The sequence below is a fragment of the Arvicanthis niloticus genome, chromosome 3 (genome assembly GCF_011762505.2).
Source record: "Arvicanthis niloticus isolate mArvNil1 chromosome 3, mArvNil1.pat.X, whole genome shotgun sequence".
NCBI classification, from domain to species: Eukaryota; Metazoa; Chordata; class Mammalia; order Rodentia; family Muridae; genus Arvicanthis; species Arvicanthis niloticus.
This window is the reverse complement of record NC_047660.1, coordinates 61,128,674-61,156,385: the sequence shown is the minus strand read 5'-3', so window position 1 is coordinate 61,156,385 and position 27,712 is coordinate 61,128,674. Positions and strand designations below refer to the sequence as shown.

The 27,712-nt window shown below is 41.0% G+C and overlaps 1 protein-coding gene across 1 annotated transcript in view; it reads right to left on the bottom strand.

The window, feature by feature from the left end:
• The window catches only part of Micu2 (mitochondrial calcium uptake 2), a 79,929-nt gene that overhangs the window by 13,450 nt on the left and 38,767 nt on the right, over positions 1 to 27,712 (bottom strand). The window contains exons 3-7 of the mRNA XM_034497984.2: positions 20,927 to 20,958; positions 20,067 to 20,142; positions 11,690 to 11,737; positions 10,335 to 10,417; positions 207 to 272 (exon numbers count right to left, since the gene is read on the bottom strand). Coding sequence (XP_034353875.1) covers positions 207 to 272; positions 10,335 to 10,417; positions 11,690 to 11,737; positions 20,067 to 20,142; positions 20,927 to 20,958 — 305 coding nt within the window. The remainder of the gene's footprint in view (positions 1 to 206; positions 273 to 10,334; positions 10,418 to 11,689; positions 11,738 to 20,066; positions 20,143 to 20,926; positions 20,959 to 27,712) is intronic.

Here is a 27,712-nt window from a genome sequence, read left to right as displayed (position 1 = left end):
ATCCATAGGAACACCATAACACTCACTGCCTAACACTCACTGCCCAGGGCTGGGGTGGGAGTGGGGCACTGGCAGGACATCTGCATATGCCTTTGCAGCTTAGTAGGTGTGTGCCGAGGCACCAAATTCTTCATAAATCCCACAATGACCTGGGAAGATGACAGCTATTACCATAACCATGTGTTTGGAAATGTTTACTTACATACCTGATATTCTGTCTCGTTAGTCTTCACTGTCTTGAAGCCATCTTGCTTACTTAAAATCTTCTGCAGCTGAAAAGATTACAGACACAACTTTACAAGTCTGTCTAATGGAGTTTTCAAAATAACCCAAGAACAGATGCTAAGTTGTAATTACAGGACATCTGCCTGTTGTCTGTGGGCTGACTGGCCACGTAAGACTACAGGGGAAGAGACGGAAAGGCCGCAATGGCCAGAGTCTCCTGCTCAGCAGCAGCTCCTCCAACAGACAGGCTCTAAGGCTGTGAGGCGTTGTGCCTCGTCTTCCTCTCAGTGATTTTTATTCAGGCTTGTTTCTTACACCACTGAGAGTTTACAGCAACAATGCAAAATACATACTGCACGCAAGGCTTTTCTATAAACACCCTTCCTTTTATCTGTAACACATTGACTTAAATTTTTTGTTAATTACAAAAATAAAACAGTTTCTTAAAACTGAGTATGTTAAATAACCTACCTACCTTTCAGAGTCATTTGTACCAGTCTTCAGATGGAAAGCAAATTAAAAGAAAAGGATTTTTAAAAAATGAGATGTGTACAAAATCTCAAACTATGGCTTAAATCAATTAGGAAAGAAAGCGTCAGGACTTTTTCTATGTGATTTGTTAGTGATTTACAAGCTGCTGACATTAAATCACTATCATCAATCCACACTCAGCACCTCCTTCTATGTTTGTTTAGACAAATGGCACATGGTGGGTTCTCTAAATCCCTCCCTCCCTCCCTCCCTCAGAGCTCAATGTCCCTCCTGACTCAAGAAAAACAACTGAAACCTCTACATTGGCTTCACCTTTTGGGTCTATCTTTAAAACCCAATGGCAGTGCGGGGCTTCACACTCACATTTTCTAGTCCTCCCTTTGCTCAACACCATCACTTCTTTCATGCAAGAATGAGCATAATCCCACAAAGAGAAGAGCCTTCTACAAGACTACCCAGGAAGCAGCACTCAACCTCAGGCAGGAGCAGCTAGCTTGCCAATGCTTCACCTGGTGTTTCTGCTAGGTTACTATTTACATATGTTAAAATGCAGATCCTAGCCTTGTCCACTTGGTAGCAGTTCTTATTGTACCCCATCTGGTCTTCCCGAATGTCCCTGGAAGCAGTTCTAGTTTTTTTCTCTAATTAAGTCCACCTAGTTTTCAAGTGGAACTGAATAATGAATATTGTTTTGCATGTGCCTTTTTTCTTTCAGTGTGGCTTGTTTCTAGTCACTGGTGAGTTGTGTCACAGTCTGACTACACTATTCAACTATTTATCTGCTTAGTGGTCCTTGTCTGCTATTTTGGCTATTATGAATCAAACTGTCACGATCATTTTTTTGTACAGCTAATTTAATGGATACTGATTTAATTTTTCCTTGACTAAATATGCAGCAGGGTAACTGGACTGTTGAACTTTATTTAAAACAAAACTACAATGGTCAAAGTTTACTTTTACAAAGTGAACTGAAGCCCTGGCTACCTTGGAACTTGCTCTGTAGACCAGGCTTGAATTCACAGAGATCCACCTGCCTCTGCCCCCTAAGTGTGAGAGTAAAGGCTTGTATGCCTGGCCCTCTGGAGCCTCTGCCTCCTAAGTGTGAGAGTAAAGGCTTGCATGCCTGGCCCTCTAGAGCCTCTGCCTCCTAAGTGTGAGAGTAAAGGCTTGCATGCTTGCATGCCTGGCCCTCTGGAGCCTCTGCCTCCTAAGTGTGAGAGTAAAGGCTTGCATGCCTGGCCCTCTGGAGCATTTGCTGTCATGGACCTCTTAATAGCTGCTATTCTCTTGGGAGTATAGTATGTATCACCATGGCTTTTAAACTTGCATTTCCTTAATGTTAGTGATACCTTTCCCCATGCTTATTACTCATTTGTGTCCTTTTTTTCTTGTAAAATGTTAAGTATAGTCTTACCATAAAAAAAGTTACCAACCTGTGAAACTTCATTATACATTTTAGATACAGTTTCTTTGTTAGATAAGTGTCTGGAAATATTCTATTCCCAATCTCTTCCCTGCCCGTATATTTATTTTCTCACCATGTATCCTGGGCTGGCCTTGGACCTGAGGTCCTCTTGCTTCGGCCTCTGAAGCATCAGTATTAGAGATATGAACCCATATGCCTGGTTATAATCCCCATGGCATTCTTCAGCACAAATGTTTCATTGTGGTGAAGAGAAGTCATCATGGTTGCTTTTTGTGGATACTGCGTTCAGTGCCCTAAGAGACGGCATTGGGCTGGGGCTGAAGTTCAGTGGTAGAGCATTTGCCTATCATGGAGGAGACCTTGGAGTTGCATCCCCCCAAACTGTGAGCAAAAACACAAGAACCACACCATATCACACCAAACCAAATGACTCTGCCTCCCCGCTAGATTATGAAGATATCTGATAATATTTTCAACTCAGAAGTTTAACTATTTTTGTGTCTGGCTAATTTTTTTTATACACATCAGTTGTTCGAGCACAATTTGTTTCTGTTTCTCAAGACTCACATATTCCAGCTCTTTACTTTGACGTGTACACTTATTTTTAATTTTTAAAATTAAGCCTTCTTTTTGCTGTATTGGGGATCAGAACTCAGAGCTTTGTGCATGGTAGGTAACCCACACATACATTTCAAAAATCATTTTGTCAGTTTCTATAAAAATATCTGCTTGTCATTTGAACTTGAGGTGGTTTGTCTCGACGCATTCAGACTCCATTGACATTCTGCATCTGTACTTATCTATACCTTCTTGTGTTTTATCAGCAATACTTTCTTTGTTTTTTAAAAGAGATTTATTTATGAGTGTTTTGCCTGTATATTTGTATGTGTACTACATGGCTTCTTGGTGCCCATGGAGGTCAGAAGGGGTTGAATCCCCCGGAACTGGAGTTATGGATGGTTGTGAGCCATCAAGTGGTTGCTGGGAACTAATCCCTAGTCCTCTGTGAGAGGAACACGTGTTCTTAATGCTGAATCAGCTTTCCAGATCCTACGGCAACACTTTGACGTTTCAGGGCAAGGCTTCTGTTAAACTTATTAGTTCATATTGTCCTAAGTGGAACTGACTTTATAACTACTTCTACCACAGGAATCTACTTAATTTCTACTTAATTTCTTCTATCTGGGGCCCACTTTAACCTCACTTGTTTGAATGGGCTGTGCTTTTGTTGATGGTTCCTTTTTTTGTGGACTTGTGTCAGCTGGAGATAAAAGCCAGATTTGACTTCTTCCATTCTAACCTTTTCAAGTATGCTTTTATTTATTTTTCTCTTCTTGAATGGCTGCTATCACTGGAATGTCTAGCAAGATGCCGAACACAAGAGTTAAAAACATACCTCCTTGCCTTGCTTCTGATTCTGTGGGGAAGGCCCTCAGGATCCCTCACCTCTCAAGCAAGATGCTAGGTTTGCCTTTTAGTTTCTTGGTGCTGTGGACTGAACTCAAAGTCTGATGCAGTTTAGCATGTGAGTTCCTGAGCCATGCCCCAGCCTTTCTAAGCTTTTGTAAATGCTCTTTATCAGAATGTTTTCCTATTTTGGAAATTGTTTTCCTATTTCACTAACTTTTAACAATGATTCATTTGGTTAAGTGCCTTGTGTATACTGACATGATTATCTGGGTATGGTGTGCATGCATTTGGATCTGTGGCATTTAGAGGTGAAGGCAGGAGGATCAGGAGTTCATAGCCAGGCTGGGTGTTACATAAGAGCTGTCTCAAAAAGCCAAAGGTCAATATAGAAACAGCATATGTACACATGGCCTCTTCTGCTCTGTTACTATGTCATTTGTTGGACTGCATGAACTGATTTCTTACCTTCAGAGCTCACTGGTATTTATATCTCGACCTCATTCTGCACTTCACATAGGGATTGGTTTGCCTTTTCTGGTAAGTGCTTCTACATTTTGGCTCATGAGAATAGGACTAAAATTTACTTCTTGGCAGTTCTTTCCCAGGTTTTAGTTACCAGGAACACTCTGGGCTTGCTTTCTTTTGTCTTGGGTTTCTGAAGGGCTTGTAGAAGTTTGGCACTACCCCCTTTTTAATCCAGTGAACCCATCTGCACTTGAATGTCTCTTTGTGGAAAGTTTGGGATAGTGATTTCTAGGCTTCTGATAGAGGCTGTTCATCATTAGATACGATGTCTTGTTAGTTTTGTTTAAGAAATGAGTGCATTTCATCTGAATCCACATGAACTGCTGTGAGAGCACTCCATGTCTGCACCTGGCTATCTGTAGCACTGTCCTTTGAGTCAAAGTATTGTTAATGTACCTTCCTTCACTTCTAGATTATTTGTTAATATTGGTGAAAGTTTATCACGGGGTTCAAAGCACTTGCTCTCTTGCAGACTCTACCAGAGCAGTGGTTCTTAGCCTTCCTAATGCTTCCTAATGCTGTGACCCTTTAATACAGTTCCTCATGCTGTAATAACCCTCAATCATAAAATTATTTCGTTGCTACTTCACAACTGTACTTTTGCTACTGTTATGAACTGTAAACATCTGATATGCAGGCTATCTGATATGTGACTCAAGGAGTTGAGAACTATTGTGAGAATCTAGATTTGGTTTGAGCACCCAAGTGGTTCTAAGGGATGTGAAGCTCTCTTTTGACCTTCATGGGTAGTTTATGCATGTGGTACATGGAAAATATGTGGACAAAACACCCATATACATAAAATAAACTCTTCTCTCAGAAGTTATTGTGTAAGTATTTTTTTAAAATACCATACAAAGAATGTTTTGCCTGAGTGTCTGAGTGTGCACTACTGTCTTCCTGCTGCTGAAAGAGATAAGAGGGTGCTGGAGGCCTTGAAACTATAGTTACAGACTGTTAGGAGCTGCCTGCCATGTGGATGCTGGGAACTGGGCCTGGGTCCAGTGTGACACAGACACAAAAACTTGAATGCGTGCGTGCACCCCCACCCCCCACTAAATGTGACTTTAGAGTGTTTGTATTCAGTTTTGTATTGACATTTCCATTTGAGAATATGATCCTAAAGATCTCAGTCCAACAGGTCGGCCAGAGGGTCTTTCTTGACTATCTCTAACACAGTAGCACAGGACCTGGCTCATGGTAACAAGCTGTATGTGCCTGCTTTATGAGAATGGCACTGCTGGGAGACAGCAGCAAGGAACAGAGAGCATCCTAGTCATCACTGGACTTCCGTTCTAACGGGTGGAAGAGAAGAAACAAGTAGAGTAATGGCAGGTGTTGAGCTAACCCATTGGAGCAGGGGTTGGAGAGAGGCTGCTAGGGTTTGGGAGGCTTCCTCCAGGCGGCTTTCCTTGATGGCACTTGAAAGTGCCTGAAGGAGTGGGGTAAGGAGATCCAAGCTCAGGAAGAGCAAGGGTTTGGGCAAAGGGATGCTATGTCATACAAACAGGTAAAGCTAAAGCAAATAAACTGTAAAAGGCCCTTCAGCGCCCATTTGCTGGGTAAAAATTCTGAAAGACCAAGAATGTACTGTTGATTGTATAAGAATGTGCAATTTTCTGAAACTCTGTTCATCAACACTTTCAGTTTCAGGCTGAAAATGAGTTCTGCAAAGTCCGCTTTGCTTCTCTTTGCTCCCAGGACAGTTTACATTCGGGAATGGGAGAATCACTGAAGACTAAGGAGGTTAAACTCTCCCGAAGGCTTTCCTACTCAGCAGCAACTCTAGCAGGTGTATGTAGCTGGACAAACTTCGAACACTCCTATGTTAACAGCACAGTGCTCGCCACCAGTGTGAAAGCAATTTGGAATGAAAGGACCACCTAAGGAGTGGACAGACTGGCCATTAATCTACTGTCTAGAGGAGTTGCTTTAAAACCCTGGCACTCAGCCCACAGCAGATGTACCATCTATCAAGGTGAAGATTGCACGGATTAACTATTGCTGGCTTTGATCACTGTCCATACTGTTTATCACACCTGACAGAGAGCAGTTCATGTAGACCGTGACACTTTCACCAGCTCTCAGGGGAAGAAGTGAGCACAGTACTTCCTAACACAGTGTTTTTATCCAGATGTTAATAAAACACAAACATTTACAAGTATCAAAGCCACAAACTGAGGCAATTTAAATTTGAGGATACTTTCTAAAGATTATATATATATATAATATATATAATATATATTATATATTATCTATAATATCTATATATACAATAGTATATACTTAGGTTTATTAATACAAGGATCATGGAAGTAAAACATAAAATAAATAATATAAATGAAAATACTTTCTTCAAAAATTGACATACATATAAGTCTTCTTGGCTATCAAGTTCCAGTTCTGTAGCCAGCACCAAGAACCCTTCATAGATGCACAAGGTCAGCTTTATATTCTTAACCTTCAAACAACTGATGATATTTTCTGTTCTCTCTCCTCTCCTCCCTCCATCCATCCCCTCCTCTCTCTGTCTCTGTCTGTCTCTCTGTCTGTCTTTGTCTCTGTCTCTCTCTCCTCTCTGTCTCTCTCTCTCTGTCTCTGTGTCTCTCTCTCTCTCGTTCTCTCTTTCTCTCTCTCTGCATGTGGAAGTCATAAACCAACCTTGGTATTCTGCCATAGTCTTCACTGTCTTAAAGGTACCTTGAGTATCTACGATCTTCTGTATCTGAAAAGATTCTATAACTTTGTGATTGTTTTCTCATGTTACCCTCAAACATTACTGAAATGCAACAAACTCTGAGCTTTGTAAGCCTGCCAGTGATCCCTTCAGGGGCTCTTCTTCAGTCTGTCTGAGAAAATCACCTCTGACTTCATTACTGTAAAGATACATACCTCATGACTACCAGGAATAAAACACACAAAAAATAAGTTTATCCAGGTCTCGGAGAATTTCACATGTACAAATTATAACAGCTTGATTAACCCGGCAGGATCAACTGTATACCTCACGGCATCACTACCTGAATGACTGTCCTAAATCCATGTGTTTCTTGGCTCTAAGGTGGATGAGGTAGCCAGACAGCAATGGTATCTTGTAAACTACAGAACCGATAGAATCTATGTGTGCACCCTTAGTTTCTTCCTTAGGTTTAAGTTCCTTCTTTAATTATCACCTAGCTCAGAAGGGGTGCTTGTGAGGTGGCGTGAAATACTAAAGGCAAGCTTGTGACTCAAGTTTGAACTATGGGATCCATACAGTGCAAGGAGAGAACTGGCTTCTGAGCTGTGATAAAAGCATGCAGCTAATAAGTTTGTTCCTATTCCTCAGGGTAGAACTGTAACAGCTGGAAGTAAATCATAATCTGAGGATTCTATATCAAGGCTGCTTTGCCAAGTGTCTTTACATATTTGCTGCTCTTTATTGTGTAACATCTTTTCTGGACAGGGACTTGCCATTTAACCTGGGCTGCTGTGAACCTTGTGATCCTCTGCCTTAAGCCTCTTGAGCATACTGGGAACTGCAGAGGATACATACATTACATATATACTTAAGCAAGAAAATCCAACTAAAAGAAAAGCCTTCATTCTAGATCAGACATTTAACTTAATCATGCATTGTTATATAGGTATTTTTGTTTATTTGTTTATTGTTGGGTGTGTGTGCATGAGTGTAATATGCATGTATGTTTGTAGGTGTGTGTGTGTGTCTGTGTTCACGCAGAGGCAACACCACCATGATGGGTGCCCTTCTATTACTCTCTGCCTTATTCCTTGAGACAGGGTCTCTTGCTGAATGTGAAATTTCCTGGTTTTTGTTAAGCTGGCTGGCCAGCCAGCTCCTGTGATCCCTCCAGGATGAATTGGTGTTAGAGGTGCATGGTCAATGGGTGCTGAGATCTGAACCCAGGTCCTCAGACTTGTGCAGTGAGTGTTCTCAGCCACTGAGTCATCTCCCTAGCCTAGTGTCTCAATTTCTAAAAGGTGATTCCCCCACTTAACAGGCTTTTAACAGTAAGACTCAGCACTCCAGGTGACTGTAGGTAAAACATCTGTGTACCTGAGCCCCAAGCCCAAGTACAGCCCACTCAGGGGTCACACCACCTATCCTGCCTTCTCATATGTGTAGGTGGACTAGTCTATTCTGGATCACTGCTACAGATGTGAAGCATTGGCAAGCCTACTTTTTGAGGGGTTCAACTGTTTTATAGTTCATATTTAAGATCTTTCCTGCTCTTCCTTTGTTCCAAAGCGTTGGGATAGTTTCTTGTATTAAACAAACCATTTTAAAAGCTATGGTATTAAACAGTGTCAAAAAGATGTACTGGGTGAATTTTTATAGAGAACAATATACACCTTACAGAGCCACATAACCATGGTGATGAAGACGTGAAGTATTTTCAGTATTCCAGCCTTTCTTCTCTCTCCCTCACTTTCCTCTTGCAGGCAATCAACCCCTTATTCTTCCTGGGCTCCAGACAACCAATGGTCTGTTTTCTTTTAGTACCAACACGAAGAACTATATATACACAGTTTATACTTTTTATCATTTGGATTCATCCTTACTGTTGTGATTGCTTAATTCTTTGTCCCCTTTTGCTGCTGAATTCTACTGCATACATAACATTTATTTACCTAATCACTTTTGACAAACATTTTGGTTACTCCCAGATTGGAGTTATTATGGACAAAACTGCAACACATACCTATCCAGGTCCTAACATACGCTTTCTATCATCAAGTTCTTTGTTTGAGGCAGGGTCTCACTATGTAGCCTTGGTGGGCCAGGAACTTGGTGTACAGACCAGGCTTCAACTTAGAGAGATTCACTTGACAGCTATTTTGAGATAGGGTCTCTCTCTGTGGCCCAGGCTAGCTTAGAATTCACTCTATAACCTTGGCTGGTCTAGAAATCATGGCAATCCTCCAAAATTATCCAAGTATTGGGATTATAAGCTTGAGCCAGCACACCTACCTACATATTCTCTTCTTTCACTATAAATCTTGGAATAAAAATTCTCAAATCATAGGCTAAGCATGTATTTAACTTTGAAAGCAGACAGAAATTTTTATACGCGCACGCACGCGCGCGCGCACACACACACACACACACACACACACACACACACACACACACAAAGTAGAGAGAGTGCTATTTGTTTCACATCTCAAGGCTTTAAAAAATAGCCATAGCAATGGTAAGAGAAAGGAGGGTGGATCTCTGTGAGTTTAAGGCCAACCTGGTCTACATAGTGACCTCAGGACAGCCAGAGCTACATAAAGACACCCTGTCTTGGAAAACAAAATCCAAAACTCCACCAAAACTTAAACCCCCCAAACCCAACCAACCAAAATGCTACAGACCAGTCATTTATGTACAGAAATAATAAGTATCTGTCAGTTGCATACCCCCGTTAGTTTACCAGTGGTGCCCACAATCAACTAAGTTAAGGACTACACATCCATAGTTCCCTCTGCATGCAACTACAGAGCATGCCAACAGTTTACACTGACAGATTTCTTTAATATCATTACCTACTTTTAAGAAACAGAATGGATTTTTCTGTCTGGAGATTTGGAAAACATATTATTAAACACTTCAGCTGTATTTACATCTTTTCAAATATTAGCTGTATCCAGTTCCTAAAAAATTTGCACCAATTCATACTTTTTGGCTTTATTATTCTTCATGAAGGCTTACATTTCTATTATTCTTTTTTGATATGAGACTAATTTAAAACATATGGTTAAGAGGCATTCTTTAAGGCATATGGTCTATGAATCCCTCTTGACTTTATAATTATACATTGAAGTCATGAAAGAAAATCATGAAAATGCAGATGCTCAAAGCTCACTTCTCTTTTTAGAATCTTACACTTTAGTCACTTGTCAATGTCCCCAAGACTGTATTTCAGAAAGTATCTTTAGACATTTATGTATTTTAATTTTATAAATATGAGTGTTTCACATGCATGCATGTTTGAGCACCATGTGTGTCTAGTGCTGCAGGGGTCAAAAGAGGGCATCAGATCTGGAGTTACAGACAGTTATATGGGTGTTATATGGATGCTGGGAACCAAACCATGTCGTCTGTAAGAGCTGCAAGTGCTCGGAACTGCTGAGCCATTAGAAAATAGTTTTGAACTTGCAAATGGTTTGATGTTCCATATGTAAACAGTAAAGATGGTTTGATTTTTAAGGAAATGTACAATAACTACACGAGCACCAGGTGCTTTAAAATAACCCCACATGTGCTCACCTTAACAAACTCCTTTCTCTCAATCATCTCATTACCATCTGCATCCAGCATTTTAAAAGCAACATGGAACCCAGAGTGAGGTTCTACAAAGAAATGAACAAGGAGTAATTATTTAGTTGTTGGTGAAAGCTAAGTATCTGTAGCTAGAAAAACATTCAAATTTGAAATAAATGACCAGAAAGTTTGTGGGCAAGAGCTGGACAGAGGAAAGAGGATCTCTTTCAGTTTTTCTTTCTTTCCTTTTGTTTTTGAGACAGGGTTGTCTTTCTTTTTTTTTTATTGGATATTTTATTTACATTTCATATGTGATCCTCTTCCCCCATTTCCCTCCCACCCAGGAACCCTCTATCCCATCCCCCCTCCTCCTGCTTCTATGAGGATGTGCCCCCACCCACCCACTCCCTCCTCCCCACCCTCAAATTCCCCCACACTGGGGCATCCAGCCTTCACGGGACCAAGGACTTCGTCTCCCACCTATGCCGGACAGTGCCATCCTCCCCTACCTATACAGCAAGAGCCATGGGTCCCTCCCTATGTGCTCCCAGTCTGGTGGTTTAGACCCTGGGGAGCTCTGGCTGGTTGGTATTGTTGCTCTCCCCATGGGGCCACAAACAGGGTTGTCTTTCAAACAGTACTTGGTGTTAGTTTTGGCATCTCCCATGAGCTATGGCTGTGCTGCTTGCTTTTATGGCATGCATCTCTCTGTCTGTCTGTCTGTCTGTCTCTGTCTCTCTCTCTGTCTCTCTCTCTGTCTCTCTGTCTCTCTCTCTGTCTCTCTCTCTCTCTCGGCTTTCTTAGAGAACATTAACCATGATTATTTTCTTTCCCATTTTCTCAGATAATACTAGCCATGATTTCTCTCACCCCGTTCTGTCTCAGACACAAAGTTTCTGGGTATGGGGAGAGAGGAGATCTCAGAACATACTATAATTTAACATTATTTTGTTAAGGTTCCTCTGTGTGTGTGTGGTGTCTGTGGTATATGCATCTGAGTCCATCTGTGTACACACATGGAAGCCAGGACTTTGGATGGCTTCCATTACTGCTCTCCACTTTACTGCCCTCACAGAATCTGGAGTTTTTTCCATTGTTGCATTAGACTGGCTAGCCAGTGAGCCTCTCTCTCTTATCTGGGACTGTCTTCATGCCTGGCTTTCCCTGAGTGCCAGGCATCTCCACTTATGCTCTTACGTTCACATAGTAAGCACTTACTTTAACCCACTGAGCCATCTCCCCAGTCCTATTACCAATGTGTTTAGTGACAAAGAAGCAAATACCAAATTTCAAAAGTCCTGCTTGTTAAGGATATGTATGCCACATGCCAGCTGTAAAGAGAAGTGGTGTGATGTACTTACTTGTGAGGATTGTAAGCAAGAAAAGATACTCGGTATATGAAATTACCCCTGGAGGAGAAAAAAATAAGAACAAATCAGGAGATAAATTTTAGATGAGAACCACAAAATAACTAATGCTGAAATATCACCTCTGTAAAAACAGATGTTTTTATTCTACATCTCTTTGGTACAGTGGAAACCACTGTATAACAAGAACTGAAATACAGCCTGTGTTTTAAAGAAAGAACCATGCTTCATCAAGTTTTAGGAGGTCAGGATAGTGAATCTTCTGTGCCAGTTTGACTGGACTAAGGATTGGACATTATTTTTGGGTGTATCTAGGAGGGTTCCCAGTTGAAATCAGCCTGTAAATGGGTAGATGCAGTGTAGCAGACTGATCTTTCATACACGGACATCACCTAGTTGGTCCAGCAAGATGCTGAGGAAAGTGGAATTCTCCCTTCTCCCTTTCCTTACCTGCTAGGCATCTTACTTCATCCTCTAGCTTGACACTGGGGCTTCCATTCCTAGCTCAATTAAGACTCCCTCTTCCTGAATGACTCTAGCTCAGCCAAGTTGACAAAACATTAGCCAGCACAGATGGGCAAGTCACTTGAGCCCAAGCTGGTGAATAGGCTGTAGTAGTGTGGCTCTAGGCACTGGTTCAGGGACAATTCATGACTGAAGTTGGGCTACTATGAATAGTACTCATGATTTCTACTGAGAATGCTGGGTCACCGACTTCTTTTGTGGGGAGGGTGTGTGTGGACTTGATGATTTGAGAGATACACTTAGAAATTTGAGGCCGTGGGCAAAGTGACTGGAGTTTACACAAGGCAGTATTCAGAGCCTGAGAGCCCACATTTAATTGTGGGGCTTGAAAGATGGGTACTGGGTATGTTTGGGGCTAGCTCTATATTTGGTCACTTAACAAACTTTCTTGTTGAGATTTTTGCTGCTGCAATTAGAAGGTCAACAGTAAACATGCACGGTATCATCAACAATTCAGTGACAGACAAAACCACACAGAATACTGACACTTACTTATATATATTATTATGTTAGGTAATGAAGCTCAAGCTGATTGTCAACTCCCGAGTCTTATTTTGCCCTTCAGTCCTTACCTCTCATCTGAATTATTCTGAAACAAATCCTTCATATCATATCACGTCAAAGCCTCCTAAGTAAATGCTCCAAATGCTGGGTACTGACTTCCTAGTCATCACCAGCTCTCTAGTTCCCTGAGTTTAGAGCGGTTGTGCTTTCTCAGAGTGAGGACATGGATAAGTCTTCAGATATTCTCTGAAGAGTATTCAGCATTTACATGATGGGAGAATAAGTTCTATGTGTTTGTCATGTCTTGCTCCTGGCAGAAGTGCTGTAATGCTAGTTTGAGGATCAAAGCATTTCATCCCTTGGCAGCCTGAAAAAAAAGTGGATAGTGTTTTTCTATATTTCAAAGGAATAGAGCAAAGAAAAAAATGAAAGAAAAAAAAAAAAGACCAACTTGTAGATTGTACTGGGCTTGGTGCCAAAGGAATTCTCTTTTCTTTAAACACAGGTAAATGTCCTTTAAGCATAGACAATTTTTGAAAAATAAAATTCCAGTGTCTTTTTCTGAAACACTGACTTAAAAGTAAAAGGTTTAAATAAACACTGTAGAGAAGGTATAAAAACATGAGTTTGTGCTCATGATGCATTACAAACATCAGAGAGCCAGCAGCGGCCAGCATCTGCCTCAGAAAGTGGCTCTAGGAGTCAGACCTGAGGGCACAGGGGAAAGCTGTGCAGTATCTGTTTGTCACCCTGAAAGGTAAACTAAATGCCGCTAAGTGGCAGTTTCAAAGATGCACAATAAACAGTAAAACGCCCTCTCTCTCTCTCTCTCTCTCTCTCTCTCTCTCTCTCTCTGTCTCTCTCTCTCTCTCTCTCCCTCCCTCCCTCCCTTTAATGTGTATTGGTAGTTTGCCTGCATATGTCTCTGTACCATATGCATGAGTTATAGACTGGTGTGAGCTGCCATGTGGGTACTGGGAGTTGAACCTGGGTCCTTTGAAAGAAAAGTCAGTGCTCCCAACCACCAAACCATCTCTTCAGCCCAAATAAGGAAATGTTTTTTTTAAAAAAAAAAACATCGTTAAAATTTTAATAAAGATTCAGAAAGGGTCACTAGGTGAGATAAGCAGACAGTTCTTATACGTCCAGAAACATTTTGAAGTTGAAACCACACTCAAACACGAGTATGTTCAGTTAACAGCATTTTGAGAACCTTGTTTCCAAAGGAGGCTGGATTATCCCTCTTCCATGGAGATATATTTATATCTTACAACAACATGTCTTGGAATTAATAGTCAGGACATCCTTGAGGAAAGTGTGATAGTGAGACTCTAGCTGAGTTTAAAAATTCAGAATAATCATAACTTATAATTTATTTTTCTTTGTAATACATAGTGAATTATTTTTGTTTTATCTCAAAAACATTCTACCTTCTGCTGGTTATGTTATAAATTCTGAAAAATCTTATATGGGGTAAAATGGAGCAATGTAAATTGTTTTTTAAACAGTTTTATTAACATTAACAATAAGGTACAGGTGACTATAACAGCTGTTGAATCTTTTCTTCTTCCTTGGAAATTTATATTTCAAAGGAAAACTAAAATAAACAAGCAAACAAAAATCCTATTAAGTCCTTCCTCAAAGTTTTTTTTATTTGTTAAACTTCATTATTAATTAGCTTGACTGACTTTGGAATCCCTGTTAAGGTAATGCCATGGTGTGACAGTAGGGCGTCCACAGAGAGGTATTGCTGAGAGGGATGGCCTGTCCAATGGCTGGGGTCCTGGACTGACTGAAAAGAAACGTGGAGAAAGTATGGATGCCAGAATCGATCTTTCTCTGCCTCCTCCTTGTCATAAATACAGTGAAATGTTGAGTCTACTGACTTCAGAACATATGTTTCTGCAAATTCCCAATATGTAAATTGTAGATTATCATCTCTTAAAGCACATAGGTTTAGTCCTGTGTTTTAGTTTGGAGGGATCCAATAGGGCAGAGGTTTTCAACCTTTCTCATGCTGCAACCCTTTTATACAGTTGTGGTGACCTCCAACCATAGGATTATTTTGTTGTTACTTCATAACTGTAATTTGCTACTGTTATGAATCATAATGTAAATGTCTACTATGCAGGATGCTGATATGGGACTCTTTTGTGAGGCACATGTTGAGAACCCTGCTATAGGGTTACTGCAGTGTAAAGACCACTGGGTAATTCAGTATGTGTAATATCATGAAATTCTGTGCTCTCTACTATATATTGACATACTGAGGGGTGAACTGACAAACAGCCACTGATTAATATTTACTGATATGTAGAATTATGTGTATACATGTATACATTTATTTGGAATAGGCCTTGGAGATCGAACTCAGGACCTTACCCATTAGTCAGGGGCGCTATAACACTAAGCCATCCCCCTAGCTATTTTGAAGTTTCCTAAATGTTTAGTTTTCAAAGCAACCACTCTTTCCCCCACCATGTATACTTTCCAATTTCACTGGCAGCTTTCTCTTGACTTTCTAACTCTTTCTTTTTCATACTTCTTCCTATCTGACTTCCTTCTCTACTGTTCTGTTGAGGATCCATGAATAATTAGCCAAACTTTTTCTATGCAGTCAATATTCTTAATGGCTTCCTCCAGGACTGTCCTCTACTTGCCCACTATAACCCTAATCCAATGGCAGCATTCTGCTGCTCCATGTAAGATGGAAGAGGATAGTCACCAGCTGACCAGTGACTCTATGCTTCATGAACTGTGTCTCTGCTTAAGGCTTTTCCAATTCTTCTATTATTTCCTTACCATAGAAGCTTCTTCCAACCACTTTCCTCTACACATAAGCCCTACTATTCTGTTTTGTCTAGGCTGTTTCCCAATATTTGCTATTAGTTTGCAAACACAGTATGCCAGATGGGCATCATCTATTCATTCTTCCCTCCAGGCACAACAGAAAATCTAGCAGCCAGTGGCATGGCTTTCAGAGAATCCTCTTTCCCTACTTTCCAGGATTCTGTCCAGCTTAAACCCCCAACCCCTTCTCTCTCTTTAAGAAATATGCTCACATCTCTCCATCCTAAAAGAACTAACATGCCCTCAACTCTGCTTCACCCTCAGCTTCCTCATTCGAACTCCTCTGCTTGTGTGTAGGTCTCTCACCAGGTTTCATATACTTTTCTCATGATGGCACCCATTTCTCAAAAACTTGCAACATGGCTATAGATCTCATTCCCTCACTAACCTATATCACTCTAAGCACCAAGTACTCAGGACAAAAATGGTAGGCTAGTAGCTGGTACATGTGAATGACAGAGGAGAAGAGCCAGGATCAAATACAGCAGACTGGATTCCAGAGGGAGAAAGGGACCAGCATTAGACATCACAAAGAAGTGACAGGAGAGCTTGAAGAAGCCCAAATAGTTCTGGTGGTGCAGCTCCAGTGTGTGTGTGGGGAGCAGAAGCCTATCTAAAAGGAAACACAGGTGGCCATGGTGAAGAGCAATACTGCTCAGCACACAAGCTCACAGGTGTAGAGAACCTCAATCCCGTTTGGGTTTTGACGAGAAAGCATGGTTCACAGTGCTGAGCAGTTCCATACTGTCATTCCTCATGACTTGGGGGGCTGTAGCTGGGTGCCATCTTGACCAGGAACCTACTATTTAAGACTGATACCGTGGGGGCTTGAGAACAAGAGATAATTACAAATCAAGGACTCTGAAATCAACTGACTACAGACCCAGGGTAGCTGTGAAGAGTTGGCAGGTGGCTGGAGGCTGGGGTCAGGCAGTGAGGACTCTAGGAGGAAGACACCCTGGTGTTAGTGGCTAGGGGCAGATCTTTTCAACTGAGAATAACATGGAGTCTGATAGCCCTAAGCTTGAGACCAGTGGGTAGGTCATCCTCAAGAGGCATCTATGTGCCAGGAAGATCCTGTTGTAAAGACTCAGAATTCTAAAGCTATAGGGAATTATCTCTCCACAGCTGCAGCCCTCCAGCAGGGTCACTTAGTGAGTTTTGAAAGTAAAGGGTCAGGCCTGTATGTAAAGATCTCTGTGCTGTGTTTTTCTTCCCTTACTCCCAACACACTTGGGAGATGCCCTCAAGTATGAGGCTCTTGTGAATAATAATTCCTAAGTCTCCAGAGGATGGGAAAACCTGCCAGGCCCACAGTCTGCAAAGCTAACTATGGCCAACAGAGGGCCCCTACACTCAAAGGGAAGCTACTCAAGTAAAGTCTGCTCTGGCCGACTTTTAACCCATGGCCAGTTCAGGCTCATAGCAGTGTGAATCATGACAAGACACAAGTCTGCCAGTTCAATTGATAGTGTTCCTGATGACCCACTGCAGAATCTAATCCTAAAGTACTCAGAAAGAGCTTCTCTGATACTTCATCTTGTTACTATCATCTCTCCTTTTTTCCTTTATACTATTTTTTATTAGTATTTTGCCTTTATCCTAGCATTTAAATTTTTTTTTTTTATGTGTATGAGTGTTTTGTCTGCATATGTGAATACATGTGTACCACTTGCATGACTGGGGCACTCAGAGGTCAGAAAAGGGTACTGGATCCCTGGAACTGGAGTTATGGATGGGTGCTGGGAATGGAAGCCTGGTTATCTGCAAAAGCAAATGAATTCTGAAGACTCTTTAATGGATTTCAAGCACCACAGATCAAACGGACTCAGTAAGGCAGTTACAGAGTACTCTATCCAACTTTCTTCTGAGTACTTCTCTAAAATAGATCACGTCATAGGCCAGAAAGCAAGTTTTAATAAATATAGAAAGAAGTGAAATAATTCCTGAATCTCTTCAGATCGTACTCAATAAAAGCAGAAATCAACAGTTAAAGAACCCATTGAAACCAAACATGTATTTCTATATTGTATAATGCAGTCTTACATTGTGTAATACACTTTTAGGTAATGAATCACTGGGTCACCGAAGAAACTGACAACTTCCTCAAATCAAACAAAATAAGTACAACTTATCAGAACCTTTGGAATGCAGGTAAGACAGTTGTTGAGTTTATAACTAATGACTGCCATGTTAAAAACCACAGAGGGGGTTTTGCTGGAGAATCCTGCTATTAAGGTTGTAGTCCATCATGTCTGGATAGCTCTCTGAGCTTGGAGTAAAATGGAGGATTCCCCTTTTAGTGAGGCGTCCCTTGCTCTGCCTAACCATACTTGGAGAGTGTCTGAGTACAGATGCCTGACGTTTTGTGAAGAATGACCCTGTGCAGAGCTCTCTGACTCAGCACACAGGCCACACTCTAGCTTCCCGCCTTATGATAATTACACACTGTGTTCTGACCAATCAGCCCTTTCCACCCTTAGCCCTAAGAGCCCTTATATACCCTAACCCTGGAACAATAAACTAGAGCTGTCTCACTGTCCTTCCATCATACCCACTCGTCTGAATCTGTCTGAACCCTGCTTGTTGCTTCTGCTCCCTCTGACCAGTGGCCAATGACAGCCAAGGGGAAGGGAGATCCACAGGCTGGGGATGGCTGTGTTAGTAAAGTTCCTTCTTTTGCAAGCACAAGGACCAGAGTTCAAACACTAGCAACTACACAAAAACTCAGGCTGGAGGAGCATGCTGTAACCACAGCACTGGGGGTTGGTGATGAAGACTACTGGGATTCACAGACTAGTCTAGACTAATTGGTAAGATCCAGGCCAATGAGAAATCCTGTCTGAAAGGGGGTGGACAGTGTTCCTGAGTATGGCACCATGGGTAGTTTTCAAGTCTTCACATGGAACTGCACACATCAGCATATGCACATATACTGAAAAACACTGTTCTCATATTTGAGTAACTTAAAGGTACATCTAAGTATTAGAAAAAACAAGAACAAGGCAAACTTCAAAGTAGAAGACAGCAAGAAAAATGAGGGCAGAAATTATGAATTAATGAATTGGACATTAAAAAAACAATATGAAGACTTAATGAAACAAAGACAGTAAGTTTTTAGAAAATGAACAAGACAGAAAAACTGTTAGTCAAATTAAAAGGAAGGGAGGATACAATGAATCAAATGAAAGATAAAAACAGTGACATTATAGCAGATCCCATTGGAGTCCAGAGGATCATCTGAAGGACAACGTTGAAAATTTATATTCACAAAAAAAAAAAAAAAAAAAAAAAAAAAAAAAAAAAAAAAAAAAAAAAAAGCTGGGCAGTGGTGGCGCATGCCTTTAATCCCAGCACTTGGGAGGCAGTGGCAGGCGGATTTCTGAGTTCAAGGCCAGCTTGGTCTACAGAGAGAGTTCCAGGACAGCCAGGACTACACAGAGAAACCCTGTCTCGAAAAACCAAAAAAAAAAAAGAAAAAAAAAAAAAGAAAATTTATATTCAACTCCCCCCTCCCCGAAAATCCCAAAGAAGAGGATTCACAGACACAGGTACCCTACCAAAGTTAAATCAAGAGGATATAATTAATTTAGACATGTCTACAATGAGCAATGAGATTAAAGTTGTAAGGGTCTCAGACTAACACCACTAAGACCCGATTCCTTCCCTCATTCTACCAAACCTACTCAGAAAGAGACACTGCTAATGTTCTTCAAACTGCCGCATAAAATAGAAACGTAAGAAAACTACAAACTCATTGTGAGAAGCTGGTATTAACCATGATACCAAAAACCACATAACAATACAGCAGCAACAGAAAACTGCAGACTGATTTTCCTGATAGACAGATACAATTTGCAAGTTTAATTTAACAATGCATCAAGGAGCATAAGCACTACAACCACGTTGGTTATGTTCCAGGGATGCAGAGATGGTTTAAGATATGTAAATCGAGAGATGTAATACAGACTTAATGGACGGACATCACTTCACCATTTCAGTCTGTGCAGGGAAACTTTTGGAGGCACAGGCTTCCCAAGGCAAAGATTCCAGGGTTGTGCCTGCACGCCTGGTCTAACTCTCCTCTTTAACATGCTCTTTTAGCCTCTGTAAAGCATCTCTCATGGGGTCCTTCCACTTCTCTGGCCGTTCTGCCTGGCCTCTTTATGAGCCTTCACCTCCTCTACTTCTTTGCATGGTGATCTTCGGGGTTCTCTGACCCTTGCCAACTCTTCACTTCACATATTCCCTCATTCCTTCTCTAGGACTTCATCACTGATGTTCTAATAATTTATCTTTAATTGCTTAAAAAATTTAAGAAAGTTATCTTTTATACAATGAATCATTTATTATGCCATGAAACACCTATTAAGTTACATGGCATAAATATCCCAGTTGAATTATCTAACACTGCTTAGTTAAAAATACACACACACACACACACACACACACACACACACACACACACAATCTAACAATGACTGAAGATTACCTTTATCACCCAGGTCTCTAAAAAATGTTGTTCCACAGCGCGCTGTTTGGATTCCTGACAGTACATCCTCGATGTCCTTTGAATACACGAATTAAAGTCTTTCAATTTAAGGTATACAAGACCATCTTCCATGTCACCCAAAACAGACAAATAAAAGCCCCTGGAGGGGGAGGTGCTGATATTAAAGTCTGCTTTCCTAATTGATTCTTGATTTGATAAATAAAGGAGGTTGGGAGCCAAGTGCTCGGTGGAAGGGATAGGTGGCACTTCTGGGTCCCAGGAGGAAAAGGAGACACGGGGAAAGAGCCTGAGTGTGGGGTGGTGGTGGTGGGCACGGGGGCTTTTTTAGCCAGGTTTTGGAACGAGCAGCATGCAGCTATTATGTAAGATTTCGGGAAGCTAGAACTAGCAGATAGGCAAGGAGGTCAGAGGAGGCTGGCTGATACAGGCTAGCTGCTAAGTTCAGGGTAGGAGATTCTGTGCCCAGCAATTGTGCTAGCAGGCAAATTCTAAAGTAATAAAACTGTCTGAGTGTTTTTCATCCTCAGAGCAAAGGTGGGTAGAGAGAGAAGCCAGGTCCGTGATAGAGGTTTGGCGAAGCTAAGATGGGAGGAACAAAAGGGAACTGGGAGGGCCAGAGCGTGGATAGCAGCTCCAGGTCAAAGCTCCGGGCAAAGGTGGTAGCTGGTGGCTTGGTGAAGCTAAGCCAGAGGAACAAAAGAGTGGGAGTGGGGCTAGTGGCAACCGATCTCAGAGCTAAGCTGGGAGGGGCCAGAGCACAGGCCACGGTCACCGGCAAAGGCAAAAGTGTTTTTTTAAATTACATACAACAAGCCCCTTCTTACCCCCACATTGCTTACCTTTTTTGCCAGCTTCTTGACTAGTGTTTTACCTGTAACAAAGAAGCGCCATGACTTTAAAACAAACAACTCAATTTAAGTAAGAAATAAAGTTGGCAGTTTTAGTCACTATCTTTAATGTAAAAACCAGGAACTAAAGAATTCTGAATCTGAGCACAAAGATACTATAGTTTCTACAATTTTCAGTCATATACACTTGCATTCTTATAGTCATAGCCGGGCGGTGGTGGCGCACGCCTTCAATCCCAGCACTTGGGAGGCAGAGGCAGGTGGATTTCTGAGTTCGAGGCCAGCCTGGTCTACAGAGTGAGTTCCAGGACAGCCAGGGATACACAGAGAAACCCTGTCTGGAAAAACCAAAGCCAAAACCAAAAAAAAAAAAAAAAAAAAAAAAAAAAAAAAAAAAAAAAAAAAGGATAATAAATGTCAATAAGAGGGAAAAACCTAGAGATAATAAATAGTATCTACCTCACAATTAGTGATGAATTAGTGTGCAGTTGTAGAAACTGCTGTGATCAGATCTGGAGGGTTACATGCTACTATCTTAAATTTTCACTGGATATTATATACCTATAGTGAAAGTTCTTGATTATCAGTGCCATCATAGGTGATACCAGCTAGGTAAGTGACGATATTATTTACAACTGTAAGTGTCTGTAAAGTGTGTAAAATATAGTAATCTAATGCTGATTACTTGCTCTAGAAATGGTGTAACATATATATTTTAACTTTTGGTTTGTTTTTGAGACAGGTTATGTTATAAAGTCGAGACTGTTCTAGAACTTACTTCGTATGCAGGTACACTGAGACCAGCTATCTCTCTGCCTCATGAGGTTGTGTGGCAACATGCCCAGGAGTATTTTAACTCTTTAATCTAACAGTTTAATTATGCATATAACTGTAGAGGCAGTTTTATCACTTTTAATTAAAATTCAAAATATTAGGTTAAATGTTGATCATAATTTAAACTTGTCATAATGCTTTTCTTTTTTGTTTCTTGAGGGTAGTCTTGCTATGTGTCTCAGGCTGGCATGAGACTCGTGTCCTTCCTCCCTTGGTGTGAGCCATCACACTTGGTGTCTCCTAGTGGCTCTCTAAAGTTTATGCCACAGATTTCTTCCATCTCTTGTATTCTACTGGTAATGTTTCCATATGCAGCTCCTTTTCACTTACCTAGATTTTCCATTTGTACAATTCCCTCAGTTTTGGATTTTCTTTACTGTGTCTATTCCCATTTTCAAATCTTGAATGGAATCCTTCACCTATATGTTTTTTTCTTGATTTTCTTAAAAGAATTTATTGATTTCCTCCACTTTTTTTTTGTTTGTCTTTTCCTTGATTTTTAAAAGGACTTCTTCATTTCTTCTTTAAGGAGCTCTATTATCTTTATAAGTTATTTTTAAGGTTGAATTCTTGTGCTTTAGCTACACTGAAATATTCCAGTCTTGCTGACTTAGGATAGCTTAGCTCTGGTGGTACCATATTCCCCTGGCTGTGCTGAACTGCCCCACTACCTAGACTTGGTTTGCAAGGGCACATTCAATAGTGCCCTCTCCCACCTCACCTCCTGCCCCTCAGCCTGGCCTTTGCGCCTAATTCTGACATACTCCTGCTGTTCAGGTATGGGCATATCAGTCAGAAGAACAGAGAGCCCCTGCTTCACAAAAGGCCAACCTAGTCACCAGAAGTCCAGCCCCAACTTGATCAGAGACTCTCTACTGGATCAGAGGCCAAGCCAGTCACCAAAAATTCAGGCCACAAAGACAAGAGAAGATCAAAAAAGAATCAGAAACCAAGGAATACTTATCTAAAACAGGAACAAGAACTATAGGTGCAAGCATCACTAACAGAATACAACAGATGGAAAAGAGAATCACAGAAGTTGAAGATCATGACAGAGGAATTAAGAAATCAGCTTTCAAATCTATAATTATCCCAAACCCAGATGTATAAATTCCAAGGTATGTCACAGATTCCATTGCTATGTCTATTTCTACTTTTACACATTAAGGTTAGCCCTAACAGTTTCTGAAAGAGGTTGCACTCTATCAGAAAGCATGTGAGGCAGCAGCAACTGTGAAGGCAGAAGAGGACCAAGAAGCTGAGGTGGACTCTTATATGTTATGGTTACATCCTGTATTTGGGCTTACAAAAATTACATGTTGTAAAAAAATCTACTTGAAACTGAATGAGTTAAGGTAATGTCTGCTTGCTTGCAGCAAAAAGTCGGGCTGCCAACCAGCTACCCCAGGAACATCCAATACTAGAGAAATGGCAATAAAGAATACAAGATAAGAGTCATGACTATAAATATTAGCAATACATTACCAGAACTCCAGGCAAGTAATACACTATAAAACCTCTGAAGAAGGGACGTCTCACATCTACTCAACTGTGTGGGTGAGCGCTTAGCACAGAAGTGCAGCATTCATAGCCAGTTCAAAGTTAGAGTTCGTAGGATTTTCTTCTAGATCCTGGACTTTTGGATATAGTATTATTCTCATCTTACATATAAAACAAATAATCAAGAGGACTTAGGTCATCATACTGGCCCAGAAAAATTTGTATTCTCAATCAGTTTTTTCAAAAATCAGGTACTGGACAAATTGAGCCACGTGAAGAGAGTAGTGGGAACTGTGGACTCTTCACAGAACTGATTCATCATGAACTATATAATGTAAATGCAGTTTTGTTGTGAATAAAAATTAAAATAGAAACACTTTCATATTAATTACAAAGTCTGTCGATTTGTACATAGAATCTGATCATGAAACTGGAGTGAGTGTTGTAAGTATCAGACTGATCCGGTGGCTTCTATATCAGGAAGGAGGCAATGTCTGCCACATCACTCAGCAGTCACAGGGGCATGGAGGTGGGACCTGGTTGCAGCCTCAGCTTTATATACATGATAGAATTAACATGGGAACTGAATGAAATGCTTCAACTGTCGAAGAGAGGAGGTATGTTCTGAGCATTAAGTAAGTCTTGCAAGCTAATGCTTCTTGCTGTAATTTTCTTAAACTGCACAAACTGATGCTGAGAAATGAGCTTTAAAAATGAACAGTAAAACTCCATTCAGTTTTTCATTAAAATAAACACAACAGTGAAAGAGAAATTGTGTGTGTGTGTGTGGGGGCATCGGTAGGTACAACAATGAGTAAACTGACAAGCGGAAGAAATGTCTGCAGAGTTTAGGAGAGAAGGGTGGCAAGTTTTCTGCATCTGAGTGGGGAGCTGCAGTCTGTCCCAGAGACTACAGTGGACAAGTAGGAAATGTAGCCAGGCCCCAGTGGGGGAGGCTGGCGATGAATCAGAGACAAGTAAGCTTTCAGGTACTTGCTATCTTGCAGGGTGACAACTAAGAATATCCTTGTTGGCATCTATCTCAAGTGTGTGTGTGTGTGTGTGTGTGTGTGTGTGTGTGTGTGTGTGTGTATGTATGTATCTTGACTGGGTGATGGTAAACCTGGCTACTCTTGTACCATCCTCAAGTGCCCTGAGAATACTGATTTTTGGTTCAGCTGGAGTTCAGCTTAGAGTCCTTGGAATCTTGATATATTTTTGAATAGTGACTTTAGCATCCTCCTGTGCTTTGAAAACTTTCAAATTTCCAAGGTCAACACTGCGTTACAGTATAGACTCTGCATAGGTGTCCAGATCAGAATGAAGGGCAAGGGAAACGTGCTCTGCACACACAATGCCATTTTATTCAGCCATCAAGTTGTGTGATTTGCAGGAAAATGGAAGGAACTGGACATATTAGGTGAACAGATCAGGTTCAGAAAGACCAACACTTCTTCTCTCATATACAGAACCTTAACAAAGAGACATAAAAGAAAGGAAGAGGCTAGCATGGGGAAGAAGAGAGAAGGATGGGAGGCTAGCGTGCTCCAGTGCCATGACAGGCGGTTATGGAAATGTCATGCTATGGCTTGACCATACACACAGAATACGCTGCACAGAAAGGGGATGACGATGTTCTCAGCCCATCTTTATAGCTAGAGTGTAAAATTTTGCTCTTGAAACCTAAAAATAGTGCTTCATAATATATGTAATGAAATAAAACAATTTATTATTGAAAAGTTTATGAGAAAATTTCCAGTTAGGCAGGAAAGCAAAATCATTAGATCCTTTGTTTTAGCAGACAATTTGATAATAGTCTTAAGAAGTCTTTGTGTTTATATTTCATGATTACAAGTTCAGAAAATTATTTTAGAATCAGTTAAGCAAAGACTTATAAAGCTATACTCACTATGAAATTACTCATATTAGTAAAATAACTGTAGAAAATTTAAATGCTCTAATATAAGGGAATCCATTAAATTATAGCATACTAATGAAGTAACCAAAATATTTTCAGACAACACTACTAGAAGGAAACTACTCACTATGCATTGAACAGAAAATGTTAGGTTATAAAGCACACAGTAGACAGTGTGTGGTACAAAATGTCTTACATCTGTAAGTAAAAGGGTGTGCTTTAAAGGGCAAACGTATGGCATATGAATTATATCTCTGTAAAAAATTTACCAGCCAAAAAGAAAAAACAAAGAGCTGTGTGCTAACAATGCTAGTGACTACTAGGTGGCAGCCATTGGTTCTAGCTGACTGTATTTTTCTGCTCTACAGATTGTAATGCTTTAGTTTTTAAAAATGAATTCTAGATGACTGCATTTTCTACAGATTTAGAACTAAATGCTTTAGTTTTTGAAAGGTACAGACTTTTTCTCATGCTTCCTAACTTCATCATCCCCACAACACTATTTTCTAATGATCTAGAAGCAGTCAGGAGAGGCTTTGGCACTAACCAGCGACACAATGGGATTAACTCCTGTTGCAGGATTTGAATTTGGTTCACAGAAAACCCAATTGTTAGCAAAATATAAAAACTTAAATGGCTATTGTGTGTGTGTCAGATGCAGTTAGGTGTGTTCTGTAGAGAAGCAGCTTGGGTGTCCCTCTAAAAACCTCCATAGGTAAAAATGCTAAAGAATGTAAAGTTCCTGCCTATTTTAAGGGCAGTTGCTTGGGAGAGGTCTTGTGGTCTTTGCTCTATGACCTAAGGAAAAGTCAGTTGGATGGCTCTGAGCTGCCTCACCGTAAAGTGAAATGGTTCAGGTCTACTGGCCTGGCTTGTTGCCCCCCGACCTCCATGGTGACGTGGTTCAGCCTGCTAAGGGTGTAGGCGATGTCCTAGAGACTTCTTTTATAGAACTGGACCTTTGAGGTCTCTTGATTTTTTTGGTCACTCTCTTTGGGCCCTCTCTCTTGTCTTGGAAGAGCTTCATGGAAGGAGCTCTGGGAATGAGATAGGGATTCTTCCTCTCAGGGCTTGCAGGAATCACAGAGAAGCAGTTGGCAGGACACAGGTAAAACGGGATTCTAGGAAAGAGAGCTCAGGAGCCCACTTGGGTTTGGAGGAGCTCAAGAGAAAGGTAGGCTAGTTTGGCAGAATGACACAGATAGGAAGAGATTTCTACAGAGCTAGCAGCTAGGTTGTTGAATCAAGGTTTGTAATTAGGTATTTTGCATATAGTTAAGAAAATAAAGTTACCTTGCTGAGCTAGCAGGCTTTGACCACAGTTCCTTCCTCACATGCCATTATTGGTATGAATATTAGATAAATTAAAAGGACAAGTATTATAGACTCTAGGTCTGTGTGACTCCCATGTACTACCCTTTGCCCGAATGACATGGTAAGTCACCTCACACATGTTCAAATACTTCTCAAACTTAGCTGATCTTGATAAAAATACAGGAGCAGAAAGACAGGTACCCAGAGGGAAGGGAGTGATGGATACCTGAAACTCAAAGCCTAACAAGAGGCGGAAGACATTTTGGCAGGTGGGAGTGGCACCACTTTTGTTTTCCCTGAGATCCATCCACAGTGACTGAAGTTCAGTTGAATTCACAGAGCTACAGAGCCCCCTCTTCTTTCACTTTATCACAGGCTCTTGGTGATTCCCAGCCCTGGTTAGATCTGATTCTATCTAATCTACACCAGAACATGTAGGGTTGAGTGGAGAAAAATAGTCATAATCTTTCTGCAGGACTCGTTTCAAATCCATTGTTAATACCTACAGGAATGACTTTGTTCTTTATTTTTAAAAAGCACATTTTATTTCTGTGCTTTACATATGTGAGCACATATGCAGGAAGGCCAGAGGACAACACTGGGGAGTCAGTGCTCTCCTCACAGCACATAGGCTCAGGGGATTCAATGCAGGCAGTCAGGCTTGGTGGCAGGTCATGTCACTGCCTCCACACAGAACTCTATAAGGCTACTGGCAATTACACAGTCTTTCTCATTCCGTTATCTCTTACTACTGAGGCTATTTCTTTAAGTCTCCAATATTCCCCCCTTTCTTATAGCTTATAACTGCTTTCTCGTTCATGGAGAACACAGAGATGGTGACTATCCCTTTCCTGCTGCTATGGAGGGCCTTTCCAAGATTCCGGTTAATTCCAGCTTCCACTGTGCTCCCTCACCTATGTTCTCTCAGTGTCTTGATTCTAGAAGAATCCTCCGTTCTACCTCACTGTGTCTCAATTGTCTCCCTCCCCACAAGGTTAAAGCTCTTCTCTTGGGCACACTTCCATTCCCATCTCTCAGGTCACTCCTCTCCTTCCCTTTAGGCAATGTTTACTTCTCCTTTATGTACTCCCACCTACTGGACTTAAGACTCTTGTGCTGACACCACTTGACTGAAACAGTTCTTAGAAAAGCCACCAACACCCCTCATGCTGCCAGCCAGTAATGAACTAATTCTTGGTCCTCATCTTGCT